Source organism: Vigna unguiculata, chromosome 6, assembly GCF_037176805.1.
Source record: "Vigna unguiculata cultivar grain cowpea cultivar isolate G323 ecotype 2 chromosome 6, ASM3717680v1, whole genome shotgun sequence".
In the NCBI taxonomy this organism is placed as follows: domain Eukaryota; kingdom Viridiplantae; phylum Streptophyta; class Magnoliopsida; order Fabales; family Fabaceae; genus Vigna; species Vigna unguiculata.
In genome coordinates, this window is record NC_140797.1 from 39,384,544 (window position 1) to 39,406,942 (window position 22,399).

The 22,399-nt window shown below is 33.2% G+C and overlaps 4 protein-coding genes and 1 long non-coding RNA gene across 5 annotated transcripts; 3 read left to right on the forward strand and 2 right to left on the reverse strand.

The window, feature by feature from the left end:
* The first annotated feature begins 256 nt into the window (after positions 1-256).
* On the forward strand, positions 257-1,157 carry LOC114187208 (pathogenesis-related protein PR-4-like). Its single transcript, XM_028075389.2, has 2 exons — positions 257-696; positions 786-1,157. Exons 1-2 carry the CDS (start codon positions 292-294, stop codon positions 987-989), a joined length of 609 nt encoding a protein of 202 aa, XP_027931190.1. The 5' UTR covers positions 257-291; the 3' UTR covers positions 990-1,157.
* Positions 1,158-2,951: 1,794 nt separating this feature from the next.
* Positions 2,952-3,837, forward strand: LOC114187505 (pathogenesis-related protein PR-4-like). Its single transcript, XM_028075767.2, has 2 exons — positions 2,952-3,284; positions 3,539-3,837. Exons 1-2 carry the CDS (start codon positions 2,997-2,999, stop codon positions 3,707-3,709), a joined length of 459 nt encoding a protein of 152 aa, XP_027931568.1. The 5' UTR covers positions 2,952-2,996; the 3' UTR covers positions 3,710-3,837.
* On the reverse strand, positions 3,036-3,564 carry LOC146885887 (uncharacterized). Its single transcript, XR_014995689.1, has 2 exons — positions 3,430-3,564; positions 3,036-3,333 (listed from the first exon to the last, which is right to left on the reverse strand). It is a non-coding gene; the product is annotated as an uncharacterized LOC146885887 (long non-coding RNA).
* Positions 3,838-4,842: 1,005 nt separating the features above from the next.
* Positions 4,843-10,280, reverse strand: TPR10 (ankyrin repeat family protein). The gene is made up of 13 exons (XM_028074979.2): positions 10,145-10,280; positions 9,974-10,036; positions 9,715-9,885; positions 9,483-9,614; positions 8,946-9,085; positions 8,772-8,858; positions 7,731-7,856; positions 7,369-7,521; positions 6,758-6,829; positions 6,174-6,275; positions 5,760-5,930; positions 5,592-5,671; positions 4,843-5,232 (listed from the first exon to the last, which is right to left on the reverse strand). Exons 1-13 carry the CDS (start codon positions 10,191-10,193, stop codon positions 5,175-5,177), a joined length of 1,404 nt encoding a protein of 467 aa, XP_027930780.2. The 5' UTR covers positions 10,194-10,280; the 3' UTR covers positions 4,843-5,174.
* Positions 10,281-13,733: 3,453 nt separating this feature from the next.
* Positions 13,734-19,354, forward strand: LOC114189222 (sequence-specific DNA binding transcription factor). Its single transcript, XM_028077936.2, has 6 exons — positions 13,734-13,871; positions 16,938-17,131; positions 17,225-17,354; positions 17,439-17,639; positions 17,735-17,902; positions 18,779-19,354. Exons 2-6 carry the CDS (start codon positions 16,998-17,000, stop codon positions 19,220-19,222), a joined length of 1,077 nt encoding a protein of 358 aa, XP_027933737.2. The 5' UTR covers positions 13,734-13,871; positions 16,938-16,997; the 3' UTR covers positions 19,223-19,354.
* Positions 19,355-22,399: the final 3,045 nt, after the last annotated feature.

The following is a 22,399-nucleotide window of genomic DNA, read 5'->3' on the forward strand; positions in this document are numbered from 1 at the left end:
TGTGTTACTTACATTATTTAAAAAAAAAATGTCTCAGTTAACTCATGAAACTATCAGTTGACCAATTCTCAAACTCAACCTTTAGCCGCCTCTTATCTCATCTTACCTGACCTCTCTAAAACAGAGCCACGTGTAGCCGCCGGTCACGTGAGAGTTGCTACGTATCGTGTCGTGACATAAATGAAGGGTGATGCATGCAGCGGACAAACATGGCTATGTCTGCATCAATTATCTATATAAATAGCAGCGAAAGTGCGAAAATAAAAAACGTGAATTTAAAGTTAGAGAGAGATGGGAAAAGCTGGAGTAGCCATCGTGCTATTGTTGTGTCTGATTGTGACGGCCACCGCCCAACAATGCGGTCGACAAGCCGGTGGGAGAACATGTTCCGGCAACCTCTGCTGCAGCCAATACGGGTGGTGCGGCAACACCGAAGAATACTGTTCACCCTCCCAGAACTGCCAGAGCAACTGCTGGGGCGGCGGTGGTAGCGGCGGTGGAAGCGCGTCGAATGTCCGTGCCACGTATCATTACTACCAACCGGAGTTACACGGGTGGGACCTGAACGCCGTGAGCGCTTATTGCTCGACTTGGGATGCCGGAAAATCCTACGCTTGGCGCAGCAAATATGGGTGGACGGCTTTCTGTGGCCCCGTTGGACCCACCGGCAGAGACTCTTGTGGAAAGTGCCTGCGGGTAACGAGAAATTTGATTTGATCGGTTATTTTTTCTGGGTTTGGGTTCGTTTAATGCAGAAGAAGTGAATGTTTTGTGTGATGTTGCAGGTGACGAACACTGGAACGGGATCGCAGACAACGGTGAGGATTGTTGATCAATGCAGCAATGGAGGGTTGGATTTGGACGTGGGAGTGTTCAACCGTTTGGACACTGATGGACAAGGGTACCAACGTGGACATTTGATTGTTAACTATGAGTTTGTGGATTGTGGGGACAACAACCTTAACCTCGTCCTCGATACTCCTAAGTGAATGTAGCAGAGTTTCATGTTGAACTTTCTTAGTTTCTACTTCAATAAATGTTATGATACTGCTGCGGACACAGTGAGTGACGCAGAAAGTAGTTCAAAACTGTATCTTGGTTTTATGGATTCTTGAAAGTCCCACATCAAGAAAAAGAAGAAGAAGAGTTATTGGTTACTTACTTTACGTAATGGATAAGTAATTCATTGACTTAGGGTAGGTTGTTAATTTCTTAAATGATAACGACGCTAACCCACTCGGACTTTGATGCCAAATCCAAGTTAATGAAATTAATTGAGGTTGGATATTTATTTAATTTAACTAAGATTTTATTAAATAATGTTAATATTGATAATCGGAATAATAATTATATGATTATTGTTTTATTAGTTTTAAACAAATTCAAAATTGATGACGACTCAAGTTGATGAAGAGTAATTCTTAATTAATTAATCCAACTAAGTTAGATTGACTTTAATAGAAAGATGAAAATTTGTTATAATTTAATTAGAGATTTTTTTATTATATTAGATGATAAGTCTCTCTCTATATATATCGTCCCATTTAATTAGAAATTAATTTTATTTGTGATGGATTTATGAATGTTGATGTATTCGGCATGTGTGAGGATTAACATTACACAATTGTTAAATCATTCTAAATTATATATTATTTTAGCATATCTGATAAAGCTTATGTTTTAAGCGTCGTGATGAGTAAATATTATATCTAATTATGTTATTTAAAAACTATTATGTTATTGTTATCAAACTTTTATATTTAACTCGAAGCACAAAACTTAATAAATATGATATCATCATGTTATTAAATATTATATCATCAAATATTACAAAACTTTATTTTCAGAATTTTATACAAAGTAATCAACAAATTTATGAACTAGAAAAATGAAGAGTAAACCGACCTAAACCAGAAATGAGAAACAAAGACACAAGAAAAATTCTAGAATAGAAAGAAACGTCTGAACAATGGAAACCTAGCTGTAAGAAAGTTCTACCGGAACAAAGACAACGAAAAGTAAGACAACACATCGTATAAACGACATTAATTATAAATTGGTGGAAGAAGTGGATGAATTCGAAAATTTTGTTTTTGGCCGCATTTGGTTGCGAAATTTTCGGAGGCAAACAAATTAACATTACGTTTCCATCTTTAAGACTACATGCAGGAAAAAAACAACAGCATTTTTTCAATAAAAGATGAAATCAAATTTTAGTTCAAATCCAGAATAATATTTCCCAATTTGTTAAAGCACTTTAATTATAAACATATGGTTAGTATTTCATTTTTCATGCTGCGCATCTTTATAAATATATGTATTAACTGTAAAAATCAAATAAAATAAGATATATACATATCTTTATAAATATATGTATTAACTGTAAAAATTAAATAAAATAAGATATATACCATTTTTTATATTATATCGTTCATTTATAAATAGTTGTATATTTTATTAATATTGATAACAAAACCTATCACATTCACATTCATGTTTCTGACCGAGGTGAATTATATTTATTTTATTCAAAATAAAAATCAATTCATAATATATAAAAAAGGTAATTTTTTCTTAGTAATTTATTTTGTGAAAATGAATTATGCTTAAATTCATTTTTGAACATGATATTAAAATCATTTAGATTTATGATAACATTCATTTTCTCAATTCCCATACTACATTGGTTATATTAAAAATCTCACTTGAAATAGCCAAAAAATTTAAAGGAGTTAACATATTTGTTCTTTCTGCGAGTCTAATTAGAACGACATGTCTGCGACAGAATTTTCAACAAACAACGTTAGTTTGGGAGTGGAAGACTTTGAATTTTCTGTGAAGAAGCAAGACGTTGGTCAGCACAAGCTATGTGTCCAGCGTCTGAGGCAACCCAACGTGCATTATCTCTATCATACTTTTCAAACAAAGAGAGGGCATTTTAATAATTTCGTGATCCTAGAGAGTCGCTATAAGAGGAGGAGAAGCGATTCGATGAAATGCAGAGAAGAAGAAGAAGAATGGGAAAAGTAAGTGTGTTTGTGGTGTTTGTGGTGTTTGTGGTTTGTGTTGTGGGTTTGGTCTCAGCTCAGAGCGCGAGCAATGTGAGATCTACGTATCATTTGTACCAACCTGAGCAGCATAACTGGGACTTACGCGCAGTGAGTGCTTATTGCTCCACTTATGATGCTGACAAATCCTTCGCATGGCGCAGCAAATATCCTTGGACTGCTTTCTGTGGACCCTCTGGCCCTCAGGCTGAACAAGCTTGTGGCAGGTGCTTGAGGGTACGTTTTTCTCAACTTCTCCAACTTTCTTCCTTAAAAAAACTAGAGTCTGGTATCATAGACGTGTAAGTGGGACAGGATATTTAAGGTTGTTTTAACGATAAACTTGAAACAGAGATCGAGAGAGATTATAGATTCAACTTACTTTCGTTACTACTAGGAAGATATAAGGTTGATTTGATGGATTCTGAGACCGAAAAATATTGTGAGTTCAAGTTTTTCACTAACAAAATACTAACAATGTTTTATTGCAGGTGACAAACACAAGAACAAATGCTCAGATAACGGTGAGAATTGTTGACAAGTGCGCGAACGGGGGATTGGATTTGGATATTACTCCATTCCAGAAGATAGACACAGATGGGAATGGCTATGCTCAAGGTCATCTCATTGTTAACTACGACTTTGTGGACTGTGGTGACTGAGCGCTTCTTATAGTTAATTACCTTATGTATGTTCTACTCGGTCACACTAAACTCAATAAAGAATCATGTAGAAGTGCGTTATTTCTGATAACGATAATAAAATAAATAAAGGGATGCCATTATAAAAACCTGTTCTGGATTTGAAAGGAGTAATTATTTAGATTAGCATTGATTTTATGTAATGTAATGTACAAAATGGTTGTGTTGTCCGTTTTGTTTGTCTTTGTTTGTTGCGTGTCTAATGCGGTCACTCTAAGTATGCTTTAGTAGCGTACATCCAAGGGAATTGGGTTTTTCCGGAGTTATTTATGAGTTGGGTTGGGATCTAAATGAGTCTTTTAAATCAAAATTCATTTTTTTTTCTTTGAAAGAAACATGACTAAAAAATACAATACGATAAAAGTCAATAGATGGGACTCGTATTTAGTTATTCTATATTGTTCACATTGATTTTTACACTAATGGACTAAGAATGTCATCATCCTAAGATATCCTCTATGATGTTGGATTTGCTATCTCTTAGTCTAAGGCATACGTTTCACGTTAGAAGGTCCCCGACCTTTTTGTATGGCTGGCTGGACTGGACTTTATATGTATTTATGACGGCCTAATTGATCTCATATAAATAAGAGCAAGATATAATTTTTAATTTATTTTTTTCTTCAACAAAACAATTTTCATTTTCATTCATTTCTCTTTCATCTCTATCAAACACTATATAGTCTTTTGCTAAATAAGACAGAAGGGAAATAGGTTGGATAAATTGAAATTAAATGAGAAATAAAGTAGAAATTAAAGGGGTTTGATTGAAGAGAAATTATGTATTGAGAAAATTAATAAAGAGATGACTAGAAATAGATGATAAACAATGCAATTAGTCTCATCATTCTCTAAAACTAATTCTTTTCCATCCAACCACCGAACATACTATATAGGAACAGTGACCTTATTTCGGCTTCGAAAAACATGCCTTTAGGACTAGCGTTTTTGTCTCTGTGAGCTATCAAGCTCACAAGTGCCCACGTAAATAGGACAGAAACTAGACTAGTTTTTAAATTAAAATCAATTACATTCCTTGTAATTGCGTCCGATTGTTATGGTATTTAAACAAAATCATCCATCACTCTCAAAAGTAAAAACATAAAATAAAAAATGTTTTGATGTAAATCTTTAAATACATACCAAATACGTTCGAAATTTCCAAATTAATTATACCAAAATCTTTTTTTTCTGAAGAACAAACAAAGTCTATGGAGTATGAGATAATTAACCTATAAAATTAATCATACAACATTACCAAAACTAGCAATTGGCGACAAAAATTTGACAAGCAATTTGCCCGCATTGCCATTTTCATATTGCGCCAAATTTCAAATATGCATAACCCTTCTAACTGATGACTCTTTACGACCGTGCCTCGTCAAATAAAACACGTACACCAATGCGGGATAAATAGAAGGCTCGTCTATGATGAATTCTTTTCAGCTGTTCCATGAAATTTCTTCCCAGCCTCGACAGCTTCCCTGTAAAAGATTGAAGGCCACACTATCTGTGTTAGCTTGACAGTGTAGTCACATTTACAAATCACTTAAATCTCGAGTAACAATCACAACTGTTAGACGAAGATGCAATAGTTTCTGTTATGATTTCGTATGTTACACTTTTCTCCTACTCTCAGACACTAACATGGCCTTCATCGGTGATTCTACTTTTTTTCTATGAATGTCATGAGACATCGCGAATGCATTGAAATGTGTATACTGCACGTTTCAGTAAATTATGTTTGCCTCAAACCATGACAGAAAAACTAAGTTGATCATAATAATTCCTTTTGCATAGTGTAATAACATCAATATGCCAATAAGTGAAATAGTATGCAGACCTGAACGCATTTACAAGCTCCTTATTTTCAGGGTCAAGCATTACTCCCTCATAAAAAGCATTTGCAGCTTCATCAAATTTCTGCAACACGGAAAGCCAAGTATAGTTTTAGAAATGTCAATCACATATACTGCTGTTAATAAGGCAAAAGTTTTTCTGAATATCATGCCTGCAACACACGCAGAGCTGCGCCTTCCCTATAACAAGCTTTTGGCCAATCTGGTCTTAAAGCTCTGCAGGCCTTTGCATCAGCTAAAGCATGCTCAGCTTGGCCCAACCTAATCCAGCAGAGACTTCTATTGGATAGTAAAGTAGCATCAGAGGGATCTAGATCAATTGCCTGTAAACACATTTTAAAAAAGTAAAAGAACATAAAATTTTATCATCATAGAGAATGAAGTATAAGCATTCTTTTTGGCAACCAGCACTAGATAAGATAAGCATGCGCATGTCGGTAGACACTGCATAAGTTCACAGAAACATCATTGAGACATACAAGTTATAACTAACAGAAGGGGTTATCATAACTTGTGCAACAAATAAGAGTAACATCGGAGGCAAAGCATGGATCAGAAGACCTTACTTGCGTATAAGAATCCATAGCCATTTGAAAGTCTTTCATTCGAAAGGCCTCATCCCCTCTTGACTTTGCTTCTGCTGCTCTCTTTTTGGCTTCAGGAGCCACCTAGATAAGTTGACAAACAAATAAAAATTAAAAATGCAAGGAACATACTATTTGATATACTCATTTAAATACACTCTCCCTTTTATTTGTTGAAATTAAATGAAAATCACAATTTTCTTCTAGATTCCACATCTTTTTTAATGAAATCTTTCAAGTGATTTGATGGCTTTCAATAAATTTTAACAAATAAGAGAGTGTGTTTGTAACAGCCAGAAGAATGTTCTATAGAATCCAAAGAAGGGCCTAATAACCTTTTTTGTAAGAACTAGTAAAGCATCCGTCGTAAAATTATTAATGATAATAAATTATGTATTATAGATGACTTTTATATTATGTATCCTATTTTATAGCCATAAATATGACTTTTATAAATTATGTACACAATCCCGCAATTTACAATCTTGTAATCCCATCCTGATCCAAGTATAACCCTGAGTTTGACTACCACAACTAATTAAAGTTCATAACAAGAAAAAACATACCTCAGGAATATTTTTCTCCGAAAGAACTGCATCCTTGGCCTGATTAGTTTCTTTGGCATTTACCAGTTCATCCTGCATATTATTGCTTATCATACTTAGTAATAAAAACAAGAAACCCACTATCTGCGACAGAATGCAAACTAGCATTAAAAAGTATCAACTGTCAAATTTTTAACCATGAAAATGAGTAGAATATGATAAAAGCATATGTTGGTAAAACTTGTGGGCAAAAAGAGTAAAAGGATTGAGAATTTAACGGTGGCAGAAGAATATAAATCTTTTTTTCTTATATGAAAGATGGAATATTTGCTGGACCGCTTACGTGGACCATGTCTTCTGTTGGTCAGACATTTTAAATTAAACAGATAAAGCAAAGTTCTACTGCCCTGTTTTTCGTGCAGAATAAATGCAATAATACTTTTCCATCCGGACAACCTACAAACCTACTTGGCAAATATTTGTATTTTAAAGGGAATGGTGCAATTTTTCAAGCATGATTTCATATGCTGACACATTAAAAAAAAAAAAAGTTTTGGAATGCTCTTGTAGTAGAGATATGGTCTTGCTTAGCCCAGCTCGCGTTATAAAAGAAAAACTTAAGAATTTAGTACCTGTGGCTTGTTAGTTTCAGATTGCATATGCTCAAGTATCCCACTAACAGTCCAAGCTGGAAAAGAATCCACTTTGGATGTCAAAGGAAACAATATCTCAACTGCACCTACAAAGCCCCTTGCAGCAGCAACCTGTATTGGCTTGACCCCATCCTGTGATATGCACCCAGATGCCAAGTTTTATTCCAAATATTAACTGAAGTACATTGTTTACTACAATTACAACCATTACTAGTGTTGAGAGAAGAGCCATTAATCATACGCCATTGGGTTCCAGATAATTTAACTCTAAGAACTATTTTGTTGTTCATTGATTCTTACGCTAACAGTATAAGAAAATGTTGGGACTTAAAATGTGTCACCTCGTCAGATATATTAGGATCAGCTCCAGCTTTCAACAAGCAATTTATTAGTTCTAGACTTCCATTATCAGCTGCGATATGCAAAGGTGTTGCTCCACCTGCACTTATATTTACTTTAGCACCTGCCTGCATATAAATATTCAAATGTAATAATATAGCACGAGACAAAAAATTTACATTAAGAAAGCAGCACCTTACAAACATATACATCTACAAACAAATCCACCTTCACATAATAAAAACAGTAAAACAATTGTCTAAAACCAGTGTATTGAAAAAATGTATGCTACATATCTCACCATGTTTCGACATATTTCATTTCAATAAAACATTATGAATCTCATTCCTTAAACAAGATTTCTATACATGTATATCAGAAACTTTCCTATCTAAGTATGTTGTACAAGAGAAAAAGTCATACTTATCCATTAGTCATTTGGCTAGCATAACAAAACTTCCAGAGTTCTCATCAAGGGATGGGCATGCCTACACGTATAGATATATTTCAGGCGAGAGTGTGTTCTTCAATAAGATACATCCAGCTTATCGTCACTTAAAAATATTACTTTACTTATGTGATTCTTCTTTTTCTTTTTCGTTATCTAGATTTAGTCAGTTAATAACTTAGCAAGCTCCCTCCCATTAGCATTCTGTAATGGAACATTTTTGAAATACTAGACATGTACTTTGAAATAACTAATATTGATGAATACATAACTTGATAATAAATGGTCAACCCAATCACATTGTCATTCATAAAGTTTATTGTGACTACAATGCATCACTTAATAAAATAAGATTAAATAATTAATTGTGCCCTTGATTGTTGAAAAGAATGTTGGCTGTATGTTTATTTATTGATCTACATCATGTCTCCGTCAAATTCAGTACTGATAAATTTTCTAGAATTTCCATGTTGGAGTATCATAATATCATCCATGCACTCTATAATTTATTCCATGATTCATGATACAAAACATATACACTGTATAACTGATTGGCAGTGCAGGAAAGCAAAGGTTGATAGATCGACAAAGATACCTGAATTAATATCTCTAAACATGCCAGAGAACCAGCTGCCACAGCCGAAAGAAGTGGAGTAATACCATCATCAGTATCAGCATTAGGCTGCAAAGCAAGATCGATAAGAAAGCGAAATCAGAATGGAACTATTCAATAAAATATAAATTAAAAACAAAGTAAAAGAGGGCATACATTTGCACCATGTTCCAACAGTACATTGACAGCATCTGGTTGGGCATGACCAGCAGCCCAAACCAAAGGCGTTCCTGAATCACTTTCTAGATCAGGACTAACTCCCTTGGACAGCAAGTACTTGAGCAGTTCAGTATCTCCTGCAACAAAAATGAAAAGATTAAGAGAAAATGAGAAATAAGGTGACAGAACTCAGTAATACTTTTCTATAATTGCACAAAAAGAGAACAACACACTGTGAAAATTTTTATTTATTTGATTTTTAAGGATAAAATATGTTTTGAATCCCTCACTATTTTGATAAAATAGGCCTTGATACCTAACTCCGTCCCTCTTTATAAACTTAGGATACCGGGATAAGGGACTGCATACAGTCACCAATTATATACGGGTATGAAAATCATAGATTTGAATATACAGGGAGTAAAATCAATTTTGAGTGAAAATAGATGAACATAAAACACATTCATTTTAACGATATATTAATTAGTTTTATAAAAAGCAAAATATTTAGCAGTAGAAGTGAAAAGTGCAGACCTATCCCTGCAGCATGGTGTAAGGCCGTAGCCCCTAAATTGCTAGCTATAGTGGGATCAGCACCATGGTCAATCAGATATTTAGCAGTGGCGGTATGTCCCTGACGAGCAGCATGAATGAGAGCGGTCTCTCCTAAAAAAAATAGCCATAACAATCACGTTATTGTCATTAATCAACTATGCTACAAGTATGAACAATTTATATATAGAATCAACAGGAAGAGAAGAAGCACCATCATCATCTTTAGAATCAACAGGGAGATTCAAATCGGTTAAGAGGTACTCGCAAACAGCGGTTTGGCCTTCACGCGCGGCAAAATGCAGTGCTCCTCGCTTGTTCGCGTCCTTTATAGCTTCCACGGATTTCGCCAAATCCTTTCCCTCGTCCAGCTGCAACGCAACCTCTGCAAAACCAAAAGCACAATAGTAATAACATGCAATGCAATAGAGGCACGCAGCATAGCATAACACAAAAGCGCAATACATACATACTCTTTAAGAGATCAATTGATCCAGTTCGAGCAGCATTAAGAAACAATTGAACTTTTTTCCTCACTGCAATCTCACATACAAAAGACAGAGAACGTAAGTAATTAATTAACAATCGATTCACATAACGAAAGAGATATGCATACAGAGAAAGTGAAGAGAGAACGATGTGACCTTGTAGTGCGTCGGAAGCGTCGGAAGCGTCGGAAGCGTCGGAAGCCATAGCAATGGAGTACAGAGCAGTGAGGAGAAAGAACTAGAAAACGAGAGGGTTTTACAATACCCTACAGTCTCACTGTTTTCTCAGACTGGTAAACATAATATATATATATATATATATATATATATATATATATATATATATATATATATATATATAAATTTGTAATACAATTTTACTCGTCTATATTTACTAAGTATACCTTTTCATCCCTTTTCTCTTTTATAAGCATATATTAATTAAGAAACAATCACATATTTATTTCTTATACGTTTGTTATCATGAACAAGTGACTCATTTTCTCATTTTATATTAATATATAATGAAATCTTTTCTAGGAAGAATGTTTTTACGTGGTACTAACCATTTAGTAATTATTTTTGAAATTCTATAATGTTTCGTATAAGTTCTAATCTATTATCTGAATATATAAAAAAAATACGGTCTAATAAAGTTATTACGAAATATTTATTTATGGTGGAATAAATTTTTTTATTCTGGTTTATAGTTTTTCATAATTATATGGTTCATTAAAGAAAAAGATCGAATTTCAAGAAATAGTGAATGGTCTTATCATATGTCTCGTGATTAAGTATAGTATAGATTTTTAATAGTTCGAATTTCGTGTAAATTAGTCTGTCTTACAGTATTCAAGTTGAAAGAGATAAATTGAACAAGTATCGTCTTCAAGACATAACTTTACTTGTTCAAATAACAATTAAGGTGGAACAAAGTCAGGAACAACCAGGTCCTTAATGATAAACAAATTCATTTTGCAAGTTCTTATTACGTGTGGATCCTCTTTCAACATAAACTTGATGAGTTGATTCCCCTACCTATATCAAATAAGTATAATTTGATCGTGAATAGATTGATCACCTCACTTAGTTAAATAGGCGTTATTGCTTCATCAAATGGTAGGTTATTAGTTTTCCTTTTGCAATACAAATAAGAAAAAAATGAGACTTATATTTTTGTCCAATTAATTATAACTACAAGATAGTATCTTTGTTTATGTTTCTTAATGTGAATCAAAGGGTTTATGAACTTTCTTTCTTTTTTTTTATCTCTTCAAAAGTTGTTGTTGAACTTTCTTGTGAATTTATTATTGTTCAAAACTTTGACATATTTTGATTTTCAAATTTAACAAATGAACGAATATAGTTATTTTGACATAATTATGTTAAACTTATGATGGGTTAATCGTGTAACATCCCAATTTGGTATGTCAATATAAAATTATAAAATGAACACATTTAGCGAAAAATAATTATTGTTGGGACTGTACTTAAGCAAAAATTTCAAATTTAATTATAAGATTTTGTAATTCAAAACATCAATTGTCTAAAAATCTTCAAATAACAACGACAATTAGAAGAAATTATATGTCCTTAACATTTATATTGAAACTGCTTAATAAGAATGAATAAAAATCTCAAGTTCACCAATCCTCATGTCAATCTACTCCACACGTCATAAGCATTTGTATTATCACCTGCTAACATATAACACACATGTCATATAATCATCGTACACAAAACAAACAAATAGGGGTAAGCTAATCATAACCAATGAATATAAACGAAATTTAGCAAAATAAGACATTGCAAATAATATTCAACATCACATCTAAGTAAAATACTTAAACATAGTAAAACCAAACTCTGTTTTTTCACTACCTTTTTCCCCACCACATCATCTAGTCTCCTAAATCAGACGTTTTGAGTCATCTTGTTATCTTTCTTATTCCTAAAAGACTTACAAGTAACAACTTTGATGAATCACACACCGGATACTATACTTATCAATGAGTCAGAACTAAGACGAAACATCTTTATTGTCCCAACTACTTCACACAGGCGAGAAAGTACAACACTTAAACCAATTATCTTCCACTGCTTCACATAGGCGAAAAGAACTCATTTTCCACTGCTTCACACAGTCAAATGAGTCATCATTGGATCTCTAGGTACGACAAAAAAAATCACACAAAACTTAACTCAACCAAGAGTCTTAAAGCAAGACAAAACTCTCAGAACATGCAACACATGAGAATTATATGTTGCTAACAAAATACACATCACTACATCATGCATGGGAAATAAAGTTCCATAAAGAAAACCCCTCCCAACGCGTACACAACATTACACTCACTCATTTAAAGAAGCGTCTCCACCACTTAATTTGTCTACCAATGCAATCTCATACGTGTTTTCCAACTAACATTCATAGAACGTGTGTGAATAATTCAAATGTTAGCATGAAACATGTTTGATTTGTAAATAAAAATAGTGTAATTAAATTAAATACTATATTCATTTATTTGTAAAATTTCAAATACTAAGTTATATCAAAGTTTTGGAAAAAATAAATTTCAATTAAGTTATATCAAAGTTTTGGAAAAAATAAATTTCAATTTCGCATAGTTGACGGCCTAAGAATATATCTAACAAAAATTAAACTTTTTTATGCAAATCACACCCGTAATTCATTTTTCAATTTAGTATAAATACTGTGTACCCATTGAAATTTACTTAATTTTAAAGTAATTTTAAAACCACAATAAAATTAAAAATAAGGGTGTAATTGGGGGAAAAAGGTATATTATCTTTAAATTTGTATGAAATATATAGAAAATAACAATTTCCCTTTAAAAATTAAAACTACACGGGAATAGGGAGAGTAATTAAATTATAATAATAAATGCATAGTTAATTTTAAAATAATATAAAATGTTTAATTTACCTTAAATAAATAATAATTTAGAGTTTAACTTTTATTACAATTATATTATTACCGCCCATATAATATTTAACTAATTTACGCTAATGCATTCATTGTAATGTTTAATTCATAATTTATTTCAAAGAACAATATATAAATATTTCCTTTCTAATGATGCACAATTCATTCCAAATACATTACAAGTTATAACTACGGTAACAATTAATGCATAATTAATTTGAAATAATGATAATGCGTACTTTATTTTACCGAAAAATAATAATAGCTTCCTAGTCTACTCCAAATATAGAAATGCACATTTCATTTTAAATAACAATAATAAATTCAAAATTCATCCTAAAAAAATTATCATAGTAAATAGTGTTTTCTAGTATTCTAATTACAATTTATTTTTAAGATTGGATGATGAAATTGTATTAAAATTTAAAATAGATTAAATTCAAATTTGTATTAAAATTTAGGACTTAAAACATATTTAATTTTAAAAAATTATATAATTTTTTTATTACTAAGAAAATAAATGCCATGTAACATACAAAATACCTAAATTACAATATGTATTTCATTGATTATTATTATTATTATACATTAATTTTTTTTAATTATATCAAGAAAGTACCTCGGTTATTTTGATTTGATATACAAGGATAAATTAATTAGCACGCAGTTGAAGGAAACTTTTTCTCCAAGTGATGAGTTAAATAATGTATTAAATCAAATAAAAATAAGAGAAGTTTTTAAATATCGTATTAAATCAAATAAAAATAAGAGAAGCTTTTAAATAATGTATTAAATAAAATAAAATAAAAACAAGAGAAGTTTTTAGCTTCATTTTTATCTCTAAAATTGGTTTGGAACCTTTCCCGTTCCTTCGCATTCGTGCCCTAGTTTCGCTTTCCTTCCATTGACGGGGCTCTGAAGGATCTATCGCCGTCGGTGAGCACTCATTCCTTTTCTCTATCATTGTTTTTCCAATTCAACAATTTGTCATTTCTTAAATTGTTTTGACATCTTCGTATATTTTTGGTGATATTGTTCTGCTCATAATCCACTGTTTTTAACTGTGTTCGTTTTGTTTTAGTTGGGTTTAAATTAAATGTTTGATTGGGAAGTAGGGTTTAGTTTGCCAAAAAAAATCAGAGTTGAATGGGGAGCAAGCGTTTGGATTGTTTAAAGTGCGCGTCCAGTACATTCTTCTGTTTACTTATTCTATTTTCTGATTTGATTGATTGTTTAATTTGTAAAGATTTAATTAAACGTTCTGTTACATGATACTATACAAAAACTTAAATTTTAGTATAACACAATTTACATGCAAACCTGCCCAAACAGCCGAAACTTGAAAACAGCCTACACACCTTTTATTTTACAAGCAGTTCTTCCATCCACGTCACTGTAACCTGTTATTTGAATGTTAGCATATATTAATAGCGCATCTTCAGTTTTGAGAAGCATCACGTGGTTTATGCTTTTTTACATATAGCAGTCGTTTGTGTTCTGAATTACACTCTCAGGCAGCAACCTTTGATTATCCTTCTGAGAAATATAAATCAGGAAACAGGTTAATCATAAAATATTTATGATAGCTTTAGTATCAATACTGACATACGGGTATTACTTGATTTATGTATACATGCAAGGGAAACAATATTTTCTTTTAGCATGAATTCACTCTCAAAATCCAATGTAGGAGGTTGATATTGTGTATGGTGCATATATGTAAAATAAAGACAATTAAGACTAAAGGTAAGGATACACGTTGGCTCTATTTGGTCAAAGTCTTCCTTAGTCCCTTCAAAACCTGTTGGGCTTAGCAACCCTCTCCTAATACCTTCAATTGATGCTGCCCCTCAATAATTGATGCAGTTCAAGAAGCTGTAATAAAATAAATTAGAAGTTATACTAGCAGCTACGACTACCAAGTATTCTACTCATTTTCTGCTGCTCTAAGCCTTAGAGCATTCTCAGTGATACCAAATCATGCCAATTCATGATTTATCAGACAATTCAAAGCCATATGTAATTCATCACTTGATATAATTTACTGGCTTACCAAATTGCATCAGTGAATGTGAGGTGTTTTAGGAGTTGTTGGGTTTAATGTAAGATATTGATTTTCTCTGCTGGAGTTATAGGGTTGACTATAGGCCCTGCATCAACTTGGGATTGATGTAGGATGAGATTTGTTGGTTTCTTCTTCTGTTAATGCTATGACTGTACCTAGACGTGTATAAGTAATGATGAATCTTTAACGCTTCAACTGGACAAATGAAAATAAATAGCTGCAATTGAACTGGTTATTCTGATTAAATTAATCCAAAGCGTATTTGTGATTTCTACCTACCACTACCATAAGTATTTTTGTTTGTTTACATTGTTAGTACAATTCAGTTGATCCAAATGAACCCATTTAAAGGTGCCAAATGCTGTAGGTTCCTATTTTTTTCCCATTCCCAACCCAATAATCAAATTCGAGACTTTACTATTGGAAAACTAAACTTCTTGCTAATTGAATCAATCTCATTGGTAGCTAGCATAAGTACCAAACTTCTCGCTGATTGAATCAATCTCGTTGGTAGCTAGCATAAGTTATGTTCATGGAAAGTCACATCAAAGGGATAAAAGTATACAGTCGTTAACGTTTTGCGCACAAATCTTCAAGGAGTATCATTGAATAGAATCAGTAGTTAACATTTTGTACCCAATTTGTTGAATATCCTTTAGGTCTCTTTTGTTGAATTTTTGACTTTATTTTGCATAAGAAACCATTTAGGTAAGTAGTAAGTGGAGACCCCTATTTTGCGGTGCAAATAGTGACATATTCAGGCTTGTGGATTTTGGGGCATAATGTGTGGTGTGGTTCATGGAAGATCATAGTCGCCATGCTTGAAGAGTTAACAAATGAGTATGCCGTAAAAATTGCATGCCAAGAGTTTAACACTAATATCTGTCCCAACATAGCCACATAGTACGAAATTAGAAGAGTACTGCGGTTCTGTTATTCAAAAAATAGAGATAATAAAGAAAGTTTAATTGGTAAAGTTCTTAAGTCCACCTTGTCTCCAACAGTGGAGAAATATGGTGATATTTGAACTGGAACATATATGATATGACAAGGAAATGCTTGGTCATAAATTTTGGATAATCTTTCATTTTATGGTTGTGTTTGAACCCTTCAAAAAGTAAATTGTATCCACATCTTTTATAACATTTTTTTAAAGATTACATTGTATAAATTCCTGAAGTAGAGAAATCTTTTGCCCCTCTTCTTTTTCCTCTGCTGTTCCTGTTTGCCATTCAGTACAATCCACTTCCCAACTTGATTACTGTACCAATAATATCTCATGACATGTTAATTTGGCAAAATTACTCCAGGTTTGGGAGTGTCAGAATTGTCTAACTTATCTGCTTTGTGTTACCTATAATATCTTTTTTGAATATCATAGATGTAAGGATCCCTATGAACATATGAATTAGCTAACTAAGAGGTGACTCGTGCATTTTTCAATTTTCACTTTCAAGTGGGAATGAATTCATCTTCAGCTATTTTTGCTTTTCAGTTTCGGACACTCCAACTTAGTTTACTGACGTCTTTCATTACTCATAAAAGACGTTTGCACATTAAAATTAGCTGAACACTGTTTTGTAAAAGCAAGACCTGGGTTACTTTTTCAATCTAAGTTTGCAAATTTTAATGCAATTAAGTTTGTAAACTTAATCCAAACATGCAGTTGATGGCCTTTCAAGCTTATATTAAACTGTGTTTGGGACTAAAGCCAAACGTGGTAGTCTTGTCCACTATTGACAGACATAGCTGCATGCTCCTAATGACTATAGCTGTATGCTCCTAATGACTTGCAGTTTGTAGCCCAAAGCATCAACTTTCTGGCATGCATGTAATGGATTAGTTTGTGAATGCCATTAAGATATTTAAAAGCATCCCAACATTGTATTTACAGTGAAACTGCTTTATATATTTAATAGTTTTTCTCATTTATCAAGGTTCAACCTAGCCAAGCAAGAAGCAAAGAGGAGGGATAAAGTAACAAAGAAAGGAAAGAGATGTCTAGAACACTAGTGCAGCCGGTTGGGCAGAAGAGGCTAACAAATGTAGCAGTGGTGCGGCTGAAGAAGCATGGCATGCGCTTTGAAATTGCATGCTACCCTAACACTGTCCTCTCTTGGCGTTCTGGAGTGTAGCCTCCTTTCTTATCCCTCTCTTCATTATTAATAATACATATGCTACACAATCTCCAAATTTTCCATTAAATTTGATTTTCTATCAACAGGGAAAAACATCTGGATGAAGTGCTACAGTCCCATACTGTTTATTCTAATGTTTCCAAAGGGGTTCTCGCCAAGTCCAAGGATTTAATTGCAGCTTTTGGCACTGATGACCAGACCAACATATGCTTAGATGTAAGTAAGAACCTCACATCAGAAGTTTATAATAATAAATAACAATAACATTTTTCTCTTTTTTATTTTTGTTTGAGGGGGCAGATTTTAAAGAAAGGGGAGCTTCAGGTAGCTGGGAAAGAAAGGGAATCATTGTTGTCAAGTCAGTTCAGGGATATTGCAACCATAGTAATGCACAAGACATACAATACTGAGACTCAACGCCCTTATACTATCAGTATGATTGAACGCCTCATGCGGGAAATCCATTTTGCTGTTGATCCACACAGCACCTCCAAGAAGCAGGTTTCTCTTCCCATAACTCTAAATGATTGTATGCTACAAACTTCTCATTTATTTAACTGTTACAATGATATTCTGATATTTTTTATATGATACAGGCTCTGGAGTTAATTCAAGAACTTCAGAAGCATTTCCCTATAAAACGATGTCCTTTGAGAATACGTGCTACTGCTCCTCAGGACCAATTGCCTAATCTTTTAGAAAAGCTGAAGGAATGGAATGCTACTGTTATTTCTAAAGAAGGATCTTCTGCTCAGTTATCTGTGGTAAGTACTTGCTATTTCTTATATAGTTGTAAACCACGATTGTTACATGGTCAATTCTATTTTAATTTTTGCTGTACTGTTTCTTTTTATTTTATTTTATTTCTCATATTGTATAGTATCACTTGAAAGTTAAAGTAAGGATTAGTATGGTTGGTAGTTTTATGGAAGTCTTTATTATCTATTATGTGGATGTGTTTTGATAAGTCACTTAATTAAGCACTTTTATTAGAAATTTATCATTCTAGAACTTATTCATAAATTTGACTTAAAACCTTAGTGAAACAATCTTTAAGTTTCTACATAAAGATGTTGAAACATGCTAAAAAAAGAGCTTACAAGAGTCACGGGACACTTTCATAAGCTAAAATAAGCTTTGGAGAGCTAACGAAAGGTCCACTTTCAAGTAGTTGTGTTGATGATCTAATTCAAGTATTTGGTCAGTCACATTCTTTGGGACATTGTATGTGGTTATTGTTCAAGTTTAAGCCATATTGATTACTAAATGAAGTTACAAATAGCAGGACATTCCATTGTTGCTTTTAGTTAATTATGGCAGATATATAGAATATTTTTGCCACTTCTCGTTAGTTGTAGATATATGCATTCTGCTAAACAAAGAATTGCACTAACCAATGCAAAATCAGCTTTATTTTTGGACCTTCTTTCCTACCTCACCCCAAAGGAGTAGTCTATTTCTGAAACTGTTCCATGAATCTTCTGTTATTGTCTCTGTTGGATTAACGGAAGAAATGTTATTCTTTCCAAAAGTTGGGTGAATATGGTGTTTCTGCATATTGTGTATGTATATGATCAATCTTGAATTTGTTAACGTGTTGAGGGATAATGGTATATTCTCTGATTGGATTTGAATTGCAGGTTTTTGAAATGGAACCTGGTCTATATAAGGATTGTCATGACTTTGTTATGAATAAGATGCATGGAAGATTTGAAGTTCTTGCTCACTCTCTTTATGTGGAGGGGGATACGCATGTGGATCAATACAATGATTATGAGGATATGCCTGCACCGTTGCCCAAAGAAACTCATGATTCTGTGCTTGAACTTAATGAGAAACTTCAAAAACAAACAATTTCATCCACGAGTAGGCCTACTGAGACACAACAAAAGCAAAACAAGTGCAACACATGTAATGTTTCCTTTGATGACTCTAAGCTATACAGGGAACATCACAAGAGTGAGTGGCACAAGCACAATATGAAGCGTAAGACAAAGCAACTCCCACCACTTACTGAGGAAGAGTGCATGGCAGACATGGAATTAGACGACTCAAAATCTGATTTGAAGGATTATTCATTTTGAGATGATAATAAGTGTTTTAGTGGTGTAAGTTGGTAATCGCATTTTTTAAGTCTTGTGTTTGTACTTAGGTAAATTTTGTCCGGATAATTTTGGTTATGGTAAACTTCACATGAAAAAATCTTTATATTGAAATCCCTTGGAATGCTCAATTACAAGGACTAAAGCGTTGCTCTTAGATACCTGAAAGAAGTGGAAACTTAAATTAATAATAAGATAAGCTGCTAATATTATTTATGTTTCATATTTATTTTAGTAGAACTAAATTGTCACAGTTATGATCTCTTACATCGTCTTGAGTCATCATTCCTAGATAAATAAAGATGAGTTATTTGAAATACAAGTAATCAACTCTCATGAAGAGGACATATAAGCCAATCTTTCTTTACTAAGACAATTTAGGATTTTTTACATTGATTAAACTTAAGATCACGTAGTGCTTTTGCATACAAGAAACAATTCATTATTCTTTTTTTGTATGGAAGAGCTAAGTTATTTTTTGGCCTTGAAAGATAACTATTGTGAGAAAGCGGGTTAATCCTTTTACAAACTCTTAGAACTTTTTTCCAAAGGTTAGTAGTTTAAGCTAACATTTTCTAATGTGTGTAATACAAAGACTTTTTTTTTTTTACAACGGCTTTCTAGTACACACACACACACACACATATATATATATATATATATATATATATATATATATATATATATAGGTATAGATGTCTTTGTTATGGTGCAGTCAACTCTACTATAATGAATTCAAAAAGACATTGCCTTTATTGTTGCTTGTCTTGCTTTATGTTTTTTATCACTTGGACTATAACAGTTATGATCTCTTACATCGTCTTGAGTCATCATATACTAGATGAAATTGTTTGTTCATTAAAATTTAATATTATTTATTGTGATAAAAAAAAAACTAGGAATGATTAAATTCCATCATAATGGGCTATCTATAAACATGTATTTTTCAATATATATTTGAAATAATAAAAACAATAAAATTAATTTTGGGATATACTATAGTTATTATTTAAAAGTTAAAGAGAATGTGTGTAATAGGTTTTTACTAGTGCAGTAAGGGCTTTTGGTCTCGGTTGTTTTTGATATTTTGTCCCAATTCTAGAACCGAGGCATATTGGGGTGAGGCAAAAAAGGGTGGTTTTTGGCCTCGGGTGTCAACCAAAGCCATAGGGGATACTTTTCTACCTCGGTTCTCTGAGGACCCGAAGCCATAGGGGTGCTTTGCTCGCACCACCATTAGCACTGCTACGCTCATCCTCGCCATCGAGATTGTCGGCAAACGCTGTCGCGGCCAGACCTTCACCAGCACTAAACGAGCAACCCACCGCGACGCTCAGATCCATGCTACCACTGCACAGTCTGAATGCGACAACGACAAACCACCATGAACCAGTAGAGCCAAGAGATCTAGAGATCCAGCACCTCCACCGCCGTTCGAAGCAGAACTTCAAGCCACTGTTGCGGGCAACCCTACTACTGTGTCGCCATCACCACCGCAAACAAAGGAAGAGAGTGACCACCAAATCACTCCTTTGCCGTGAGTCGCGAGCACGCCTCCTTCGCCAATGACGAACCAAACACCACTGCACGAGAAAACAAAGACGAGAATGCCTCCACCGCGCGTAAAGTGTTCGCTTAGGGACGAAGGTGAACAGTGCGAAGTCGCGAATTTGGGAACCTAAATAGGGCATATGGCCTCGCTTCAATTAATAACCGAGGCCTAAAGTCCCTTTATGGCCTCGGTCAATAAAGACCCGAAGCCAAATGTGACGGCGCTGGTGACATTTTTGAAATTAGGGTTACTGGCTGACTTATAGACCTCAGTTCTTTTTTAACCAAGGCCAAAAACCTCTTCATATTGCCTCGGTTCAAAAACACCCGAAGCCAAAAGTGCTGACGTTGATGGCATTTTTGAAATTTTGGTTACTCGGCTGCCTTATAGGCTTCGGTTCTTTTGCAATCGAAGCCTAAAACCTCTTACTGCACCGGTTTTGCACACACCTTAGACAATATAGTTGGATGAAATTGCAAAAATGTCACCGCCTCCTTGTAGGCTTCGGTTCTGCTATAACCGAGGCTTATAAGGCGAAGTAAAATGTCAAATCTGCACTAGTGTTTGTTTTGTTAGTGTAGTTTTAAATGAAGTAAGCAGACCTTAACAAAAGAAAAGAAGTCAGTGAAAACTAGAGATGGCAAATAAACCTGTCCCCGTGGGTATTGCCCGAACCCGTCCCCGTTTTGACGGGGAATCCCCGCATTGACTGGGTATGGGTATGGGTATGGGGAATCCCCGACTTTTTCAGTTGGGTATGGGGATGGGTATGGGGATGTACATGTACCCGCCATAATACTCGTCCCCGCCATATCTTCATTCTCGTTTAAATTATTAAAATATTCACAATTAATCAAGTAACCCATATATATATATATATATATATATATATATTCTATTTTTTATTTCTTTTAATTATTTCATTTGTCATTAAACTCATTCTCATCTCCAATATATTTTTTATCTTATCATAACCTTTATGTAATTATGTTAAAATAATGTATGTTAATAAAAAAAATTATGCCTTACATTTGAATATTTATATTATTTTTTAATATTTTTATTTATTATAAATTTTCCTTTCACATGAGAATGTTTATACTCTCAATTTAAGGTAATATAAAAAAAATTCTTTACTTATTATTATTATTATTATTATTAATTTTTGTTTAATTTGAAGAACTCTTTTGTTTCATTAAAGTAATTTTCGTTATTTTTCAACCATTAAGTATATATGTTGATATTTGAAAAGTTTTCTTAGTTCTCTGAGATATTTTTCGTCTTATCATACCTTAGTTATACATTTGATTTCCTTTGTGTGATTTTTTTCGATAGTCTCTCAAATTATTTCTAAAACACACATTTGTTAGTTTTTTAATATTTTTATTTATTGTTTTTATTTTCATCATGTAGAATAATATATCATAATGTAATTGTTTCACTTTAAATTCTGTTTGAAGTGGTTAAAATTATATATATATATATATATAATGATATTTAGGAATAGTATATGATAATTCACTACAAGAAAAAATGAAATGGTGACTGATTTAGTCAGTAACCCATATCAGTCACTATTTTTCGTCATTGGTGGTAGTAGTTGATTT